Source organism: Saccostrea echinata, unplaced genomic scaffold (assembly GCF_033153115.1).
Source record: "Saccostrea echinata isolate AGI-Se365-2 ecotype Australia unplaced genomic scaffold, CSIRO_AGI_Sech_v1 ptg000044l, whole genome shotgun sequence".
NCBI classification, from domain to species: Eukaryota; Metazoa; Mollusca; class Bivalvia; order Ostreida; family Ostreidae; genus Saccostrea; species Saccostrea echinata.
In genome coordinates this window covers 973552-995072 of record NW_026889793.1, presented here as the reverse complement: position 1 = coordinate 995072, position 21521 = coordinate 973552, and the positions used below count along the sequence as shown (strand labels likewise).

Sequence of the window (21521 nt, the reverse complement as noted above, 5' to 3'; positions counted from 1 at the left end):
TCCTTGCTTGTCAAAATTTTTAAAGTTGTAATTTTTTCCTGGCTGGCAAAAACTTTATTACGTGCCTGACCAGAGCCCTTAAACACTAGGGGGGGGGGGGGGGTCAAGACCCCAACCCCCTGCCGTTCTCTGCGTACACATCATTTCAATTCTGGCTACGCGCCTGCTCTTTCTTACACCAGCTAAGAAAATGATCTTCATTTTTTTTAAATAATTAGAACTATGAAAACTTATTTTATTAAATGTAATAAAACAAATCAAAGAATGTACGCACACATATTCTTGGTAGAACATCATTATAGCGTCGTTAGGTTTTCCTTTAATGGGGATAAAATATCTTGTATTATTAATGTATAAAAGTAAAGTATAACCTTTTAATTTTGTCATTTGAATTTTAAAGCTTTTAGAAATGAACACTTCATATCATAAGGCTGCGTGATTTAACCCCTATGTATTTGTCTGACAAGAATTTTCCTACCAAAGCCATGATGTCGGGATATTTCTGTTTTATCATCGGGTTCGAGATACAATGTGGTGTTACGAGTCGGACAGAAACCTGCAGGCTGCAATGAAAACAGTATTTCGTTGACACATTTCTTAAATATTGTTTGCATTTCTTGGTAATGTATATATATATATATGCTGAATATCTTTTTATAGAAAACTTAACTTGCGATTATATTTAAAAGAGGTCTGGACTGTATTGGTAGTCGGTGGACGTGTAGTTAGAATAATCTGTGTCTCGGGACAAGCCCTCACCACAGTTAGAATACGTCCCATATACTTGCAATGTAGCAAATCGGAGTGGATCCACTCCGAAATGATTTTGAAGAATACAAAAGGAGTTGCACTGAAAATAACTACCAAATTAATCATAACAAACCTTTTTGAGATGGTATATGTCTTTTAAACTAAAAAATAATCCATATAAATACGAAAAATCAACTCATTTTCTCAACGTTTTTTCCTCGCTTCAAATTTAACGCCATGTTGACATTCGGAACTCTCTAGATTGATTATAGAAAATGCACAGAGTACGAGTTATCGCCCCTGTTTATTTTGCTACATTGCCAATACACGGAACGAATTCTATCGTTAAACCGGGTCCGTAGGACAATATCATTTTAACGATGGAACGTTTTATCTAGTGGACGTGGTACACACTACACAGTGGTGAATGGTCGCAGGCACCTGAAGCGTGGATAACTTACAACTCTTTAGTCTTAATACCCTCATCCTAAGTATTTTATTTGTTGTAATAAAACAATGTATAAATTTAACACATTTTTTAAAATATGAAGTTTGAAGGGATGCCGATAGGGAAACTATTAACAGGTTGGGCACACCCCACCAAATGGTCATTTATCCCCCGTTTGGTGGACAATCTCCCATATCGGAGACGAATTTTACTGACCAATTGGTGGACTTCTTTATTCTATTCCAAATTTTATTAAAATAAAGCAAAAGCGCATTTACTTAGGCATTGGGGAATTTTAGTGAACATATTCGTCATACAATTATCATAGTTCGGTCGATTTCCCATGTGCAATTTCTCCATAACTTCCTAAAAACGATATCCATAGTTGTCCTTAACAGCCGAACTTCTTGATCACTCGATCAAAAAAAAATTTATTATGTCTAGGAGGATAAAAATTCTATTTTATCCAGTGGTTGAACTCTTCATAAGTTAAGTTTCAATCGCTTTTTGGATCTTCGTCAATATTTATTTCCATAAAATCCCGTTAAACACAAGCTCCTTATTACTTTACTGGTACTGTGGGCACTTATTGCTATAAAGTTAAATTTTTAAATACTTGAACGTAATATCTGTTGTTATTTTTCTTTTAGGATGAAGTTGCATATTCCTTACGACCTTTTGTGGTTTAATATGTATATTACTGATGAATTTAATATACTTGATAAATAATTTTCAATAAAAGATTTACAAAGTGACTTTTGCAATTATTCTTGTATTCGTTCGAAGTACATGGTTTTAAAACAATAATTATATCATAATCTAAATTCATTTACTATTTTTATAGAGAACAAAGCTATTGCGTACAAAATAAAATGAAATAAAGGCGAAAACTTATTTTTCTTTTGATTTTCTAATTGAAAATTGACACTAATGTGCCTCCGTAGTAAAATCCGACTTTTGACCAGGTTAAAAAAAGATCATCGTTTTTATTGGTTTGCATTATTTGATTAGTTGCCCGGATAATCGAAAGAGAAAGTAAAGAACATGATTGACAGGTGCAGGATCGTTGAAGAAGGAGGAAATTTTCTTTTTAAGTAAAAACGGAGAAAAGTTGTACTTGTTTACATACGTGACATTTTTTGTCAAATTTCTGAACGACTCTACGCAAAAAATTACACGTTGAATTTTCAATTTTTTTCACTCAAAACACCGATAAATATTTATATTTTATTCCACATGGTTTAAAATTATGTGCCATTCCACGACATTCTATGTAATTAAACACAACCATTTTTCTCTCCCAATTGGTCAGTAAAATTCGTCTCCGATATGGGAGATTGTTCACCAAACGGGGGATAAATGACCATTTGGTGGGGTGTGCCCAACCTGATTAATATAGCCTGAATGCTGCCTGATCAAAATTCAAAACTGATTTCTAGATTTTAACATGTTTAGGAGTTAAACTTGATTTGGAATGACAACAAAATACCTTAAATGTTAGTAATATATGTATTACTAACAGCCATGCAAAGGTTTTTGTCTTAATCCACTTGCAGAATGCTAGTATTTTACACATACTGACATTGTTTTTTTTTTATTTTTTTGCCATTCAATTTCAGTGTACTGGCACATGTGAAAAGTGTTTACAAGACATTTTGGTTAATTTGTGCACTGAAAAGTTATCAAATTAAAGAAATGTGTAGGAGTAAGATAGATAGAACAAGCAATCGTTAAAAATGGTATTGTCCTACGGGCCCGGTTTAACAATAAAATGTGTTCCATGTGTTGTCAATGTAGAATGTATGTTCGTTCGCTCACCCTCGCATTCACCCTTGACACTGTTCGCCCAAAGTCGGTTTGGCATTTGCTCTAAAACTCGTTCGTCCAAAGTCTGTTCGCCCATAGTATGTTAGTCGATTAATATTTCATAAATTCCTCTTGTTATAAGTAATGTGATATATAACGGTAAATTAAATTGAGAATAAAATAAACCCTTTGCTCAGAGGCTACTCATCCCCAATGAAAATGGCCTATTATCACGATTAACACCACTCTCAATTTCCATAATTATTTGCAAAACATACATGATGCAGGTCCAGATCCAGGAATATTTTCCAGGGGGTTTTTTTCCAGTGGGGTCCACCCAGTCCAAAAAAATTTCCAACCCAAAAATTCCTTGACAAGCAAAAAAAAAAAAAAAGAAAAGAAAAAAGAAAAAAACACCTATTTTGTGGTGTCGATGGTGGGGTCCACATTTTTTAAGGGGGGGGGGGGGGGTGTCCAAAGTCATTTTTTATTTGCTTCAGTATATACTTTAATACCTCTGCAAATTATGGGGGGGGGGGGGGGGGGGTTAACATTAACTGCAATTAAGCCAAATAAGTTTTTGATAAACGTTTCATTAAGAAAATAAAAAAGAAAACAACTTATAATTCAAAGATAATGTTGGCGTAAAATATTTACATTAGGGTGATCAGGATATATTTCAAATAGGGTACAGGGCAAACAAGAATGAAGGCGAACAAACCCTGCGCAAACGGACTCATGCAAAAAAGTAGATAGGGCTAACGGACCTGATACCATCAATGTAGCAAAATAAACAGGGGCAGATAATTTTAATCTTCATGTTTACTATGAACAATCCAGAGAGTTCAGAATGTCAACATGGCATGTCAATTTGAGATAAAGGAACATATTGATTTTTTTTTTTTACATATGAATTATTTTTTTCAAGATAGAAGACATATACAAGCCCCAAAAGGTTTATGATTAATAACAGATTTATTTTCAGTGTCACCTCTTTTGTATTCTTTAAAACTGTTTTGAAGCAGATCCACTCCGATTTGGTACAGTGCAATTAAATGGGACATTCTTATTATAGATAGTTTTCATTAAGCCCAAATTAGCAAGAGTTCTTTCCCGTTGGCTGCCATATTGGTGGTCAACATGCTTATATTCCTTCATTATTCAACCAACTTTAACTTTTTATACTGGCCATTGTGGGGTAGGAGGCATTGTTTTCCTGAAAATAGATATGCATTTATTAAAGCCTCCTTTATTTCATAGTTTTTATTCTATTAAGATTTTTTTCCCAAATATTTCTGCTACACCCTCTTAAATTTGGTAAGACAAAGAGGAAAAATGACCAGGTTGACCACCAAGATGGTGGCCAAGAGAAATCACTCGGAGAGAAAATATGTCATATGAAAACTATCTATTGTAAGGGCTTTTGCTGTCCAGAGACCCTGTTAAATATTGTAACAAGGAGTAAAAAGCTTAAGTACACAGAGAATGAGTTCTCACACTATGAACTTTCATCAAACATATTTAATATACACAAAAGAAATACTCCTTGACACAAAACGCTTTAAAGCATTTACTCTTTTTCTATTTCTAGCTTTGGAGTTATCTTCCCTGGTGTGATATTGAGATTACAACCTAACTTAGTCCCGTTCCAAAGACTGATTGGATAGTTACCATGGATCCTTGACACCAGAACAGGAACACATAGAAATGCTTGATTTAATCTAAAGTTTGGCCTTCATCATGTTGATATTAACAGAAATAACTTATTTCATCAATACTCTAATGGGAGAGTCTGTAATCTAATTTGGTCAATCTAAGCAATAACAAATGGCTACTACTTCTATAACTGAAAAAGTCAAGGATGCAGCAACTGATTCAGAAGCAGTTCTTTCTACTCTGAATAACAGTCCATCAAAGATTCCAAGCACACTTGCAACAAAACTGTGTGATCCTTTAGAGAGCACAAACAGCCTAGGGGTTCATTCTACCCTTCCTACAGCTAGTAGGAGCATGAAAAGCCTTCTAACCAATAAGTTCACTCAGGCTTGTGTGAACGTGAACAGCCTCAGAATCCAGCAGGCCTCTCAAACCACTTTGAACACAGACAGCCTTGGAACGCATCAGTCATCCCAGCCTAGTGTGAACACAGACAGCCTTGGAACGCATCAGTCATCCCAGCCTAGTGTGAACACAGGAAAAACAGTAAATACCATGCCTATTCCCCGAAATACTGCAGTTACTGTCTCTAGCACAAATATTAAGAACCCTGCAACCCTCAGCAGTTCTAGCATTTTGATAAATCTGAACAATGGTGTTCAAAGTAATTTTACTCTTAATCAGATTGTAAATAACAAAACATTACCTGTGAACACTTCAAAAACAGTGGGACCTACAGATGTGGAGGTTACAGAGCAGAGCTTTCAAGTCACTATTCAACCTGTTCAGAAACTGGATCCACCACTAATCACAAATTTGGATCCACCAACAGAGTTGGAAAATATTCAAGTGAAAATAGAAGAAAGCTCTGTTGTTGAGGAACTCCAGTCTTCCACCCCTATGAGTGAAGAACATGAGCAACAAAGGGTAGAAAATAGTCTTGTTGAAGAAAGTGTAAGTATTTGTTAAATATGTAACCTATATCTTGTATATAGGTTTAATGTCTACAGACAAACCTTTTTTTTGAAGTCAACAGGGATAAAAAAGTTTATAACTTTATAAGGTTAAAATATGCATGGTGGGAACATTTATCGATGCTATTAGAGGTGCTTGGACAGGGTTTGAAGTTAATATTTTCTCAAAGGATGACTGCACTTAATGCCTATTTTTGGGTCTTTTTCGGTTGCTTCTGTTGCTTTTATATCTAAACCTCATTTCACTTTTGTATGTTTTTGAGAGAATCCTGTCAATTTGGAACCAAATTTAAATCTTAAAATGATTTTAGACTGTGATACAATAAAATTATTCAATGTTTTTTGTCCTTACTGCTTTCCAAATATAGTGAATTTACACTTATCTGCCCTTGATTGAACATTAGGTATGCATGAGAGGTGGAGCTAACATTGTAAGAATGGGTCTAAAATTAGACTTGATAAATAACAATGACATGTTTGGAAAAAAGAACGTGATCACTCTTTCCAATCTCCCTCTCCATTCTGTATGGCACAAATACACTTCTGATAAAGGTTTCAAAACGAAATTAACAATATGAGCACGTCAATGTAATTAAAGCAGACTTTATATCAATGCCAGATGACTTAACGTGTTTGAACACAATGTCCTAGTTAGCACAAACATGCTACCTTACAAGTCACATGACGGAATTTAGTATTCACAAAGTTACCCGAGGTAAGAAATCATGTGGTGAATTATTATATTCAGCATGTCACAATCCTTGGTTACAACACAGAGAGCGAATGTAAGAAGAAGCAGTTTTTTTCTCCTTTTAACCATGAGCGCATGTTTGTCTATTAATCTCCTTTTGACACATTATTATTTATGCAAATATACAACTACTGTTAAACGTAGAACAATAGACAAACATGCGCTGACTATGTATAAAGTCAGTAAAAAAGTGGGCGTCCTCATTATCGAACGGAGATTCATGGAATTGTGATGACCCTGCCTTTGAAAACAGATTCGAACTTCGTAAATACAAACTTTTATTAAACGTAATTACATAAAGTTGTAGATTGGATGTTGACCATTCTTGCAATGAAAAGAAAAATGCTTGTTTTAAAAGTTTATTTTGTCGCAAATTTCACATGTCCTTAAGTGCAGTCATCCTTTTCAGTATTATATCATGACTTATATGTTGCTAAAGCATTTCACATGGAAATATAAACATGATAAAAAAAAAAAAAAACTTGTTTTTTCAGTTTTATATGGAAATTACTGAAACTACAGACCCTGAAACGTGCTACTACTCCACCTGCACGCTGCATGAACGGTACACGCTCGCTACACGGTTTGCATGAAACGCTACATGGTTTACACGAAACTCTTTGCACGAAAGGCTGCACGGTTTACACGAAAGGCTGCACGAAACGCTTTGTACACGTTTCTCACATGCTTTGTACACGATTCTCGCATGCTTTGGCCTCGATCTGGATTTTCTATTCGGAATCTCTCAGACTTTATTTAAATTATTACGCATTAACCAAAAATTATTTAAGAATTGCAATCATTCAAATGAAGTTAAGATTAAAAACTCGCAATATCAGTACTATATTAACAGATAAAATACTCAATGTTCAGGTTTAATTAATTAATAACTGTCATTGAGTATGTGACCCACCCGGTGAAATGCTTAAATCATCGTCTGTCTACAAACCTTTTTCACTAGACTCTAAATTAAGCACTGAAAAAAATTATTATATTCGTAATTCATAATCTTTTACAACATTTAATGTTTTTTTTTACAATTATAGTTTGATATTAAAAAGTCGTTTTAATACTGACAAATAAACTTAAGTTATTGATTTAAAAAAATTGAATAAATTGCGTATGATTTCTGTAAACGGATTGATTTTCTTTTCCTCTTTTTTTCAGTATTGATTGATTTAAACGTTTTTTGATTTAGTAAAAAAAAATAATTTCATTTGTTTAAATTAGGTTCTGTTTATAATTTGCAAAGGTAATACATAAACTGCATCAAACAGAAACATTGTGCAGGAATGGGGGTGGTAGATTACCGAGATCTTACTGTTGTATCTCCAAATCTGTACATGGCTAAATATAACGGGCACTTGTTTCAGTAAGTATACCATTGGGAAAAAAATATTATAGAAACAAGTGTCTGTTCTAAGAAAAAAAAAAGGACATCCATATTTCCAGCGGGACCCGATACCTGTAACTCTTTAAATACACTTAATTCAGATTGGTAAATATATCGTTTCATTACAGAGTTCGTCTTTATCATTAAAATTTTACATGGTAGAGAAGCCGGGGGATATAGGTATTGTAGTTCTTTAGTTCTCTTTTGAGGCATTGTGTTTATCAAATGAAAACAATATACCCACCACCTTTTAAAATACTTGATTTCAAACCCCGTCTAGACAAAAAAATTAATACTTATGTAATCAATAGTCGCGGCTCTTAACAATACATTCAATATACATGTATACATGTCCAATGTCCTAAAGACTATAAAAAAATATGCTCTAGAACTGCATGATTAATAAAACAACTAATATATAATTTTTTAGGATTTCTTTCTTTATATTATTTTATTCATGAAGACACTCAGTCTGGCAAATTAAGTCACTGTTTACAGACAATTGGATAAATTTAAGAAATAAAATCCATGTGTATTTATTTGTACCCATGAAATACAAATAAAGCCGTTTAATTTTCATGAATAAAAAATCAATCCTTATTGTCGGGTGTCATCTTAGCTATGATTGACAAGAGATAATCATGATAATAGCAGAACAAGTTGTCAGGCCCGGCACGCGGTGTCCATGATCGCTGTTGTAAATGACCTTGATCACAGTCGTAAGTGTAAAGAAGATTCCAATATATTTTTTAAGGGGTGCATCAGGAGCACCCCGAAAAAAAGCAATCATTTTCTTTAAAGGGAAAATTATCAATAAAACACTTGTTTACAACAAAAACTTAGTTTGTGTTTTTATTTGATCCCCCCCCCCCCCGGAAATATTTAACCCTGTATTTGCCGATGCATGTGAATTATAATTCATTTATATGACTATTATTAATCAACCTATTTTATGCATTAAAAGACTATAAATAACTCATCGTTTCAAAATTGTTTGTATTACAATCGTGTAATATAAGAAAATTATGTTCGTTTATAAAGAAAATCAATTAACTGTGCTCCCTAACATAGAATCCCAATACTTCACATTTATAGCAACACACTAAATTTTGCATTTTATTTTTCACGCATTTTCTTTCAAAAAATGTTCAGTATTGCATACTCCCTTTAAAAAACGTATTGAATCAAATACCTTAAAATTGACGTGCAAATAATTTATTACTTTTAACACATTTTCAGTACATCTTTATTTAGATAAAAAAAGAAAGAAAATCTAACAAATATGTAATTATACATTACCGAGTAATTTTATTTTGTTGTTTATGTATTTTTTTTCACTCTTAAAATACCACTGGTATGATATATCTGAATAGTATTAGTTACAAACAACATAGAATGACATGTTGATCTATCAATAGCCATATTTAGAATAAAAGGACTTCCGAATGAATCCTACATGTTTCTTACACGATTCTTGCACGAAAGTCACACATATCTCACACGATTCTTACATGAAAGTCACATGTTTCTCACACGCTTCTCGCACGCTCGCTACACGGTTTGGAGCTTACACGAAACGCTACACGGTTTGCATGAAACGCTGCACGGTTTACACGAAACACTACACGGTTTGCATGAAACGAAAATGCACGAAAGTCACACGCTTTTTTTGGGTAGTAGCACGTTTCAGGGTCTGTGTGAATTTCGGGTGCGTTTGATTGATACATCCTTGCACTTTCTCAAAGCAAACTTTATTCTTAATACTTATGAAAAGTAGAAATTTTGTTGTGTATTAATGAAATATAATTAAAATATAATCCAGAAAATTCAGAGTAGAATTGTGAGAAAGCAAAACCAACTCACCAGTATTGTCAGTCTATGCTCAGTGATGTGTGCAGAGTTTAACATATTGAACACACCCGGTGAAACGTAAACATTAACAATAACAGAGTTTGTGCTTTGTTTACATTTCATGGTTATGGTTGAATATTTTTCATTAAAACACAACAAAATTTCTACTTTTCGGATAAGTTTACTTTGTGAAAGTGCACAGATGTGTCAATCAAATGCATCCCCAAATTTGTAGTTTCAATAATTTCTAGAGAAAAAGTTTTTTTTATTATATATTTCCATGTGAAATGCTATATAAACATATAAGTCATGATATTATACCAAAAATTTGACCAGGACTTTTTTCCTTGGCTGCACCTCGGGAAATGGTCCTGGCCTTTGGGAACTGGAATCTTGCTAACTCCCTCAATAATATACTTTAACTGTATAATATACATGTACACAGTAATTAGCAAATTATTTAAGAAATAAAGTATAATTATTTAATGTCCATTGGGATATAAATATGGTTTGGTCACTTGATCAAATTCCAAAAGGACTTTATGGTAAATTTGATCAAGTACCAACTTGTATTTATATTCCGATAAATATTTTGAAATCATACCTTATTTCTTATATTTACATTTGTGACTTATATATAATTATTATAATATTTAATGCTTGAAATGATTTATTTTCAAAACTCAACGGCTCACAAGTTTTATCAATTGAATGCATCTCAATCTAGTTAGAATAATCTGTGTCTCGGGACAAGCCCTCACCACAGTTAGAATGCCTCCCATATACTAGCAAAAAATTGCAGAATTGCTCCGAAATTATTTTGAAGAATCAAAAGGATTTGCACTGAAAATAACTACCAAATTAAGGACATTGGCAAGTCAGGGTTTTCCGGAGAAAAAAGGTTTAATACATGGTTTTTTTTTCACTTATAACATGTAGAATTCTCTAAGCGGTGAAAACCAAGAAAGCGTATGTTACAGAGGTAAACAAAAGCATGTGTACTTCCTTCAACGTTTAGAATAATCTATAAGAAAGAAAAGTAGTAATGGCTTTGTTGTACATTGTATTCAGGGACAAAGAGCCAACAGGTCATCATTTACCATAGTTATGCTCAGTATGCTGGGAAGCTGGGCAAAGATGTGACATAGAGATGCTAAAAGGTAGATCGACCATGCTGACTGAGAACAGTTCTTAGGTTGTGTGAAGGAATCAGCATTTAGTAACTACGAATAAAAGTTAAAAATAAATCCATGCCAATATTTTTATGACAATGTGTTTCAATCAATTCAGTCAATTACATGATAAAAACAATCAACCAGTTTCTTGACCAATTTTAGCTGTTAAGGGACGCAACTCAAAAATGATGATCGATGCCGGTATATCCATGTCTTGTTTCTATATATACATTTTCAGCCAAAATATCTAGAAGTCATAGGAAATGAAGATACAATAATGTATATAATACAAAAACTGTATGAAATAAATGGGTTTTCAGGGTTCGACACTAACTTTTTAAGGCTTTAGTCCTGCCGGACTAGTGCTTCATTACTTTTACTAGTCCGCACGCGATTTTATTAGTCCGTCAAAAAAAAAAGAAACATCAATGTTTTTTAACATTAATTTAACATGACAATTAATATACATATTATTTTTTGAAATAAACAAAGTATTTATGTGAAATATATTATTCCACAGATTCATGAAATCTTGCAATCAGCAAGTACGATCGTATTCCCGATCTCGTTTTTTTTTTTATCTTTACATTACATCCAAAACGTCCAACATCTTTCTTAAAAGAGTCATACTAAATCATGATCGCTAAAACCTTATACTTCATATTGATCAGTCGAAAAATTAAGCGCTGAATTGACCCGGTATTGCGTAACTCCCGCCAAAAGCTAGAAATCTAAAAATACACGCGGGATTTCTTAGTAAAAGTCGAGAATCGGACATCGGTAATTTATTCATATTCTTTTTCAAAATTTTTTATTGGTCCGTTCGGACTAATTAGCCACATATTTTATTAGTCCGAATGAAAATGTATTAGTCTGAGACTAACGGACTAACGTTAGTGTCAAACCCTGGTTTTGAAGAAATATTAAGGTGAAAATTTATGTAGATCCCTTTTATCAAAATGCATTAAGAAATGTAAAAACACTAATTTGACAAAATCTAAAAAAGAATGTTGGATTGGTAGGTAAAACGATCCAGAATATAGCCTGTTTAGTGCATTAAACCTACTCAAAAGTTCTTGAAAAATTCTATTACAATAACCAGGAACCTTGCCAATGTCCTTAACTATAACAAACCATTTTTGAGGTTGTGTATGCCTTTTATATGTTTTAACCTTAAATATAATCCACATAAATATGAAAGTTCAACTCATTTTCTCAATGTTTTTTTTCTTGCTTCAAATTTACATGCCATGTTGACATTCGGAACTCTCTGGATTGTTCAAAGAGTATGCACTGAGTTAGAGTTATCTCCCATTTTTCTTTTCTACATTGCCAATACACAGAACGCATTCTATTGTTAAACCGGGTCCATAGGACATTTATCATTTTAACATCAGAACATTCTATCTAATCTCAATTCTTTAGGCTACAGCTGCAACAGACCTAATTCAACAAAAATAAATAACCATTATTCCTTTGCCAAACATTCAGCACTTTATGTTCATAATGTTTAAAATGTAAGTTGTGTCCTTCAAATAGGACCTTAAAAACCCAGTATAGATTCTAAATTGTTTAAATTATGGCTCCCAGGGGAAATGTGGGGCCACAATAGGGAATCAAAAGTTTAACATTTTAATATATAAGGAAAATCTTTAAATTTAAAATCTTCTTGTCAAGAATAGGGGTGCAACAATACATCAACCTCACGATACGATACTTATTCATGGTATTCAGTTCACGATACAAAAGGTATCACGATACATGACAAGGTTAAGAAGTCTTTCAAGTTTGTCATCATATTTTTTTTTTACACTTGACAGGGTTATATCAAATGTTCATATTTTGTGATAATAATTAAAATATCATTTTGTTAACTTGAATTGGATTGATACATGTAGGTAGATCTTTGAGTTGTGACAATATTCTAAACCAATGATAAACATTTGCAGGGAACTACTGGGACCTTTCCTAATAATCTTCCTTTTAAATTGGAATGAAAAAGAAAGACATTCATTCTTTTATTCCTTTTATTTACCTAGAAAACCAGTTGTAAAATTTCTCGTGTTAACATATTTTAGTCAACAAGACAGCGAATTTTCATCGAAATACACGCGTGATGAGATATCGTGTATTACCAAGAATACATTTAGATCTAAAGGGTTAATCATTTGTCTTAACATCTATAACTTTTAATCATGAGGTCTGTAAGATGCTGGAGATGAGTTTAACTGCCATTAATGTGTTCGTTAACCTCACGTTTTGTGTGGAAGCCATTTTGAAATTGTAAACAAGGAAATAAAACAGATGACTCGGATAATTCTGGACCAATTAAACCAAATCGCGATATCAGTTTAGTGTATCGTGAATTGATCCGTGGAAAAATATACTGCGATATACCGTCAAACAGTTTATCAATGCACTGTTAATGAGTCAAGAACCACTGGGACAGAAAAGCTGAATCTTCAGGGGCTGATAAATCCCATTGCCTGAGGCCCGAGACTAGTGAATTTTAGGGATGGGCAAGTGAATTTTTATTAACCACTTGCCTGAGGGCAAGTGACTTTTTCAAGACATAAAATAATAAGTCTTAGTTTTAAGTGGAGATGGGCACTTGTAATAATCATTTTTTTGTCTTCCTACTTTTCATAGTTTATGGTGAGGCAAGTAAAAATTCAGGTAGGGCAATTGAATTTTGACCATGTACTCGCCCATGGGCAAGTACTTGAAAAATCTATTTGTCAGCCCCTGATCTTATGTGAAATCATCCTGGAGTGGTGTAGATTCTGAATTGTTCATATCATGGCCCCCAGGGGTAGGGTGGGACCAAAACAAGGAATCAAATTTTAACAATGAAATATATAGTAAAAATCTTTAAAAATCTTCTTCTTAAGAACCACAGACTGGGCCAGAAAAGATGAAACTTACTGTAAACCAACTTTTTTTCGATTGTGAGAAATATTTGTGAGTTTCGCGACCTGCTTTAACTCTCGAATATTAATTGCTGTGAATTAATTTATGCTTTGTATTTGTAGAGAATATTTCCTAAGTCTCAAAAATTAAACACCGCGGATTGATTTCAAACTGACGAATCACGAATAAAAGATGACGCAAATAATAGTTGGTTTACACTATGTGGAAGCTTCCTTGGGTAGTGTAGATTCTAAATTGTTCAAATCATGACCCCCGAGGGTAGGGTGCAGCCAAACATGGAATCAAAGTTTAATGTTGCAATATATATATAGGAAAAATCTTCTTCCCAAGAACCACTGGGCCAGAAATGATGAAACTTATGTGGAAATATCCTGGGGTAGTATAAATTCTAAATTGTTGAAATCATGGCCCCCTAGGGTAGGGTGGGGCCAAAAGGGGGGATCTAGTGAAGAGCGGTAAGGCCATGGCCAAAGTTAGTCAGGTGAGCGTTGTGGCCCATTGGCCACTTGTTGACTTTCATAACATTCAGATTACCTCAGTTCTACATGTTCAAATGTAACCCAGTAAATTTTCTATATTTTGTTTGCTGGGAATTTGAATGTTGAGAAAAATGAAAGCTTGTAGAATTTATAGCAATTGGAAGTGAATTTAATTGGACTTGTCAATGACTCTAAAACTCATACATTGTTTGTGTTTCATAATTGGTTTAAGATAAGATATTTCTTTCTTTTAGGAAGAAAATGCAGACAATTGTAACAAAGATAAAATGAGTGAGACCGACTTCAAGTTTTTCAAATGTGGAATTTGTGATGTGGCTTTTATTAATTCAGTAAATCTAGAGAAACACGTTCACCAGCACAAGATATTCCAAAGTGAAACCATTAAATGTGGGTATTGTGAAGAGATTTTCTATTCTAAAAGAAATGCACTGCATCATCTGAATCACACTCATGGTATTATTTGTAAGAAACCAAAGGCTGGAATGGAAGAAGTTAATTTACCAACATATGAGAGTGATGGAAAATCTCCGAAAACTATTCGAGTCATTCGAACAAAAATTCCAAAATGTGAGGTTTGTAAGAAAATATTTCCAAATCTGGAAAGGTTTGCAGAGCACAAACAGAAAAGCATTTGCGCTTATGTGTGGTATTGTTGTCTTTCTTGTCGGAAAAAAGTTGGCAAAGAAACTTGTAAGGAAGTTCCACTCCCAAAAGAATTAATATGCAAACTATGTCATCAGTCAGGGAACCAGTCAAAAGAGAACACAGATACTGTGATGGAGCAAGAGAAACAAGGAGATGAAATGATTTTAGGTGTAGTGCAACCAAGTATTGTAGAATTTGGTTCTAAGAAGAAGGATGAAAACAAACAAGGAAATGAAATGATTTTAAGTGTAGTGCAACCATGTATTGTAAAATTTGGTTGTAAGAAGAAGGATAAAAGCAGACAAGAAGATGAAATGATTTTAGATGAAGTGCAACCAAGTATTGTAGAATTTGGTTGTAAGAAGAAGGATGAAAATAAACAAGGCGATGAAATGATTTTAGATAAAGCACAACCAAGTATTGTAGAGTTTGGTTGTAAGAAGAAGGATGAAAATAAACAAAAAGATGAAAAATTAACTGACAAAAAATGTAAGAAGAAGGTGAAAAAGTTCTACAATTGTTTGGATTGTGGGAAATCTTATGCAGAAAAAGATACATATGAGATGCACCTGAAAATGTTGCACAGTACCATAAAACAACATAAATGTGATTTGTGTGAACAGGCTTATGTGCATCCCTCTTCCCTTAGATTACACAAACGTTTACACTCAAAAATGGAAACATTTGCATGTGATAAGTGTCCAAAAACATTTAAATTAAAAGGGTTTCTCAAAAAACATCAGAATGTACATGAGCCTGCAAGGTTTCAATGTGATGTATGCGGTAGGAAATTGAAGTCTAAACCTAAACTCATAGAACATAAGAGATTACACAGTGGTGAAAAGCCCTTTCTCTGTGAGATCTGTGGAAAGGGATTTCATAGTCGGATGGCCAGAATTTTTCATGTGGATACCCACAATCCCTCGAGCAAGAGACTATGTGAGATTTGTGGGAAACTCTACACATGCACTTCTTCTTTGCGACTTCATCAGAAATTGCACAGAATCCATAATGGTTCGGACTTGAAAGAAAGATTCTGCATTTTACCATGGGTTTGTGAAATTTGTGGCAAAAGATTTAGTAAGAGGCTGCGATATGAAAATCACAAATTAAATGTGCATGAGCGTAAAAACAAAAAAAACAAAAAGAGAAGTCATTTAGAAGATAACCAGAAGAAGAAGAAGACAAATTCTGATTGTCGATCCATATGTGACATTTGTGGGAAATCTTTCTGCAGTAAATCGGCTCTTAGGTCTCATGTTGCAGTTGTCCATCGAGAAAACCCTGATGATCGAATCATATGTGACATTTGTGGAAAAACTTTCTCCAGTAAATCAACTCTTTCTTCTCATTCTGCCCTCCATAAAGGACAAATGCAGATTTCCTGTGAGAAGTGCAATATGGTAATGCATAAACATTCTTTGAAAAGACACATGTTAAGAATGCACAAAACAAATGTATAACTATCTTCATGAACATTGAACAGTGTCAAAAAGATATTAAGTATAAATATAACAAATGAATCACAGAAGTATATTAACAGGTTTAAATGAAGTTATTTAATCTCATTAGTAAAATATCTATTTTTAGAATGTCAGTTCATGCTGTTTACCACAATAATAAAATACAGTACACTGTCTTGCAATATTCCTATGTGTAGAGAAATGTGTAGACAAATAATTGAAACCAAAAGGAAAGTAATGTTTCTGGCAAAACAGTGGTATCATAGATATTTTAATGCACCCATACTACTCTTATGTTATAAAAAAAAAAATAAGAGGCCCCAAGGGCCTAGAATCACTTCTGTGTTAAATTGTACATCAACCTAATCATTTCTACTCTAAGCCTCTTAATTAGTATAAAAAAAATCAGATAAAGTTTTGAAACTTGTAAAGTAGGTCATGGTCAACATGACTAATCAAGTCACAAAGATTGACGATTACAGATCTTCTTATTACATATGTATCCGAAATATTTTGATATAATCCTATTCCAAAAGAATGATTGTGACCTACTTTTTGGATTACACAATCTGAGGACCCAAACCAACTAACAAAGTTTGATGATTTTAATCTACTTACGAATCCTAAATGTTCAGTTGGTTTGATATTCCAAAATTAGGACACAGTAACCAACCTTTTGGTTGATACACCCCAATGATCAAAGATGAATCAACTTACAAAATATGATGGTTTTAAGCATCTTATTATCCAGAATATTGAGATATAGGTGTAAAATTCCAAAAATAGGTCGAAGTGACCTACTTTTCATTGTTTTGATTGAAACACTCTGAGGATCCAAAGTGCATAAACTGACAAACTTTAATGATTTTAAGCCTCTTGATAACTGAAATAGATATATTTTGTTAAAATATCAAAATAAGGTGACCTTAACTAACTTTTTAGTCTACATTAGTACCCAAGATGCATTAGGCATTGCTTGAAATTCCAAACTAAGGTTATTGACTTTTGTTTTCATATACTAAGGATTCAAGATGCCAAAGTTGACAAAATTAGAAATTTATGATACCAAGCATCATAGTTTCCTTAATATTGAGGAAAAAACCTATGAAATTTCAAAAGTACATAATTATGTAGGTAACTGTGACCTACTTTCTAATTGATAGAGTATGCTGACCTAGGATACACCAACTTTCAACTTTGATGAATTTAAGCCTCTTACTATCTGAATTAAGATATAACCATGAAATTTCAGAAATAAGTCATCACGACATACTTTTTTCGCTGATGAACGTTGAGATCCGAGGATTTTTCAACTGACAAAGTTTTTGATGATTCCTAGTCTCTTAGTATTAATTTGGGAAATTAGGGCTACTTATTTGGTTTTCACACTCTGGGGATTCAAAATTCCAAAATTGACAAAATTTGAAATTGAAGATTCCAAGCATCGTAGTTTTCTTAAAATTGAGAAAAACCTATGAAATTACAAGCCAGTTTCTAAGCTAGGTAGTATCAGAGAGATTAAAAAATATAACCAAGAAATTCCAAAAAAAAAAGAGGTCACTGTGACCTCTTTTGGGTAGGTGTACTCTTGAGACCTAAGGATGCGCCTATTGACAAAGCTGGATAATCTTATGCTTCAAAGTGTCCAAATATGCATCTAGTACATGTCCAATTTGAAATGGAATCCCAGTAAACCAGTAAAATCCAACAATAGGCCTGTCGGCCACAACACTTACCTGAGTCACATTGGCCTTGCTGTTTTTCATTACCTTTTTCTCAAAATATATGTATTCCTGTGTAATTTTGATCTTTTTTGTAGCCCAACCTTATATTCAGTGATTTGAAATCGTTTACACTACCAGATGATGTTTCTACTTTAATTTGATTCATCATAGCTTTGCTGTTCTTTAGTAGAAGAGTTTTAATGATTTTCTTCCCTACGTAATCCCCATTTTGGTCCCACCCTACCTTGGGGACGATGATCTGCACAAATTACAGTATACACTGCCTCCAGACGCTTCAACAAAAGTTTCAGCTTTTCTGGTCAAGTAGTTCTTGGGAAGATCACAGATGTGTACAATTTGTAGTGTTCGTATAGTTCGACTATTTCTTCATTATTGTCACTTATTTCATATTCAAGCTGCCATCTTAAAATAATTTACTATAAACCGTATTTTCCTAACATATCTTTCACTACTTCCATAATTATTCAAGAGTTCATGTTACAAATCGTTATGTACAAATCAAGAACGATACGTACTGAACCGATTTGCCTTGCCATCCAATACATGCATGGCAATATACATGAAAATAGGCGAAATTTCGATGATATCAATTTCTATTTTACGACAGCGTTGGGGATCAATGCGATGATGAAAGACTGGCACAATGACTATAGCGCGATAATGTGAGAACGCTGTTGCGACGATAACGCGATGGTGCGACATTATCGCGATATGCATGCTATTGCTCCATCTTGCTCTCGCGCCATTCCTTTTCGTTTGACTATATGGGTAAATCAATGTAGATGTTTGATAAGTGCATTATTTACACTTATCTTTAAAACGTTTCAAGTTTTTGCCACTTTGCTATCCTAAAGAAACGAAATGTTTATCATTTATCACTGAAAAGTGCACTTCAAAGTTCGCCTATTTCAAAGATGCCGTATATTTGTATTGCATTACCTTAAAACACATTTAAATCGTACTTGGTCTAAATGTTTTCTCAAACGAATGTTTTATTTAACAGCAACTGTGTAGGAGAATTTTACTTTTAAACGTTACATGTATTACACTGCCATGAATGATGAAATAAACTAGCTACTCACACTCATGCACTTACTCTATTTTTCAATACATGTATATATATTTATATATATTTTCAAAACTGCAAAAACTGCTGTTTCCAGATGCTACTGAATTCAAGAAAAAGCAGGAAAAAACAACTTAGAATATTATATTTCTTCTGCATTTGTGTCATGTTTACATTGTCAATATTTTTGTAATGGTCACTTCGAATATGACTGGAAGCATGATTTCTCAACAGAGGTTGCGGGGAGGGGGGAGGGGGTAAATAAGGAATACACGAAATAGATTTGTAAAATGCTTCTTTTATCAGACTACCTCAAAAGTTGGGATTCCTGAAAATGGCTAATTATCATTAGCAGAAATAATTGAAGACAATTAGCCAGCCACTCTCGTGCTAGTCTTGCAAATATTTGAATTTCTAGATGAAGAGGTTTTTTAAAAAAATAAAGCAAATAAGAATTAGCAATATAATATATAAAAAATATACATGTATGAATTGGAGAACATAAAATATAACAATCTGATATCCATAGTAAATTGACTTTGATTTATTATAGCTTTTGATTTACTATGGTAAAAAAAAATTCATACTATAAAAAGCTATAGTTAACTATACATGTAATATTTTTTGTTAGGGAAGAATTGAATTCAAACGAAAGCACAGGATAAAGTTAATCCTTTCATAAACAAACCAGTATAATTCATACACTAGAGTGTTCCAAGGAGCGCATGTTTCGTCTGCTTTATAGCATCATAAAAGAGAACGATAAATCTTAAGGGTGGTCGGTTAATCTGCTACTAGGATTATCATTATTATGATAATCAACAATTTATAGTAAGACCGATAGGATAGCAAGAAAATCTGACATTCAAAAAGAAATATGATTCCCCAACCCTCCAATCTAGAGTGAATAATGAAATTGAAATTACATAAGATACATGTATTTAAAATAATTATTTTACATCTTAAAGGTGCTTGGACACAGATTTGAAGTTAATATTTTCTAAAATTTTCTGTATAATTTCATGACTTATATGTTGCTATAGCATTTCATACAAAAGTACAATAAAAATCTTATTTCATCTCGAAGTTATTAAAACTTCGAATTTCTGGACGCGTTGGATTGACACATCCTTTCACATATTTTAATTTTATTCGTAAAATACTGAAGAAAAGTGGCAGTTTTGTTGTGTATTAATGAAAACTATTAAAACTATAACCCAGTAAATTCAGAGCGAAAGCAAAACCCACTCACAGTATTGTAAGTCCGTGCTCAATGGTGTGTGCAGAGTTTAACAATTGAACACACCCGGTGAATCGTAAACATTAACAATAACAGAGCTCGTGCCCTGTTTACAGTTTACGTTTCACGGGTGTGTTCAATTTGTTAAACTCTATACACATCACAGAGCACGTACTGACAATACTGGTGATTTGGTTTTTGCTTTCGAACATTAAAATTTCTACTCTGAATTTTCTGGATTTTAGATGTAATACTTTTCATTATTACATAACAAAATCGCTTCTTTTTCTTAAATATTAAGGATAATGTTAAAATTTGTTTAAGTGCAAAGATGTGTTAATCAAACGGGTCCCGAAATTCGTAGTTCCAATAATTTCCAGATAAAATAAGTTTTTAATTATATTTTCGTGTGAAATGCTATTGCAATATATAAGTCGTGATATTATACAGAAAATTTGAGAAAATATTAAGTTCAAATCTGTGTCTAAGCACCCAGGCGCGGATCCAGGATTTTTTTCCCAAGGGGGTCCACCCCAGTCAAAATATTTCCAACCTAGAAATGAATCCGCATGAATCCAAATTTCTCCCAAAAAGAGATTGCAGTTTTTCTTTCCTGCAATACTATCAGCCTACAACGATCCTTTTGGTATACCGACCCGAATGTATTTTCATGATATTTAAATTTCAGTTTCTGTGATTACTGTATAATATACGTTTTCAAATTACAGTGTCATGAGCTTATAAAAATGTGATATACATGTAAATGCCTATATCAAAAGCCTGCCTCACAAACCAAAAGAGAGATTTCAAAGCAACCTTCCAGAGCATTTTTTGCAAAGTAGGTCAAACGTCAAGGACAAGTGGATTGAAAAATGTAATTTTTATAGTGTTTATGTCAAACAGTGCAATTAAGTGTTAAAAAGCATAAATTTACCTCTGAAGTACCAAAATATCCTGTACATTGGCGTTATGAACTACATGTTTATTTTGTAAAGGATGTTAAGGACGTACAACACACCCACCACGAAAAATTTCCTGTCGTTTAATTTTCGCTATTTTTGTATATGTTACACATGACTATATATACAATGCGTATGCACATTTTGGACAAAATCGTTCGAGTCGTA

General features: G+C 33.3%; 1 protein-coding gene across 1 annotated transcript; it reads left to right on the top strand.

The window, feature by feature from the left end:
- Window positions 1-544: 544 nt before the first annotated feature.
- LOC133201421 (zinc finger protein 728-like) lies at window positions 545-16519 on the top strand. The gene is made up of 3 exons (XM_061337224.1): window positions 545-620; window positions 4596-5614; window positions 14469-16519. The coding sequence occupies exons 2-3, from the start codon at window positions 4832-4834 to the stop codon at window positions 16341-16343; spliced, it is 2658 nt and encodes an 885-aa protein (XP_061193208.1). The 5' UTR covers window positions 545-620; window positions 4596-4831; the 3' UTR covers window positions 16344-16519.
- The last annotated feature ends 5002 nt before the right edge of the window (window positions 16520-21521 follow it).

Excerpts from the sequence above, each read along its gene's own strand:
- LOC133201421 (XM_061337224.1), top strand. The coding sequence starts at position 4,832 with ATGGCTACTACTTCTATAACTGAAAAAGTCAAGGATGCAGCAACTGAT. Across the intron at positions 5,615-14,468 it reads ATAGTCTTGTTGAAGAAAGT|GAAGAAAATGCAGACAATTG; the intron begins GTAAGTATTTGT and ends TCTTTCTTTTAG.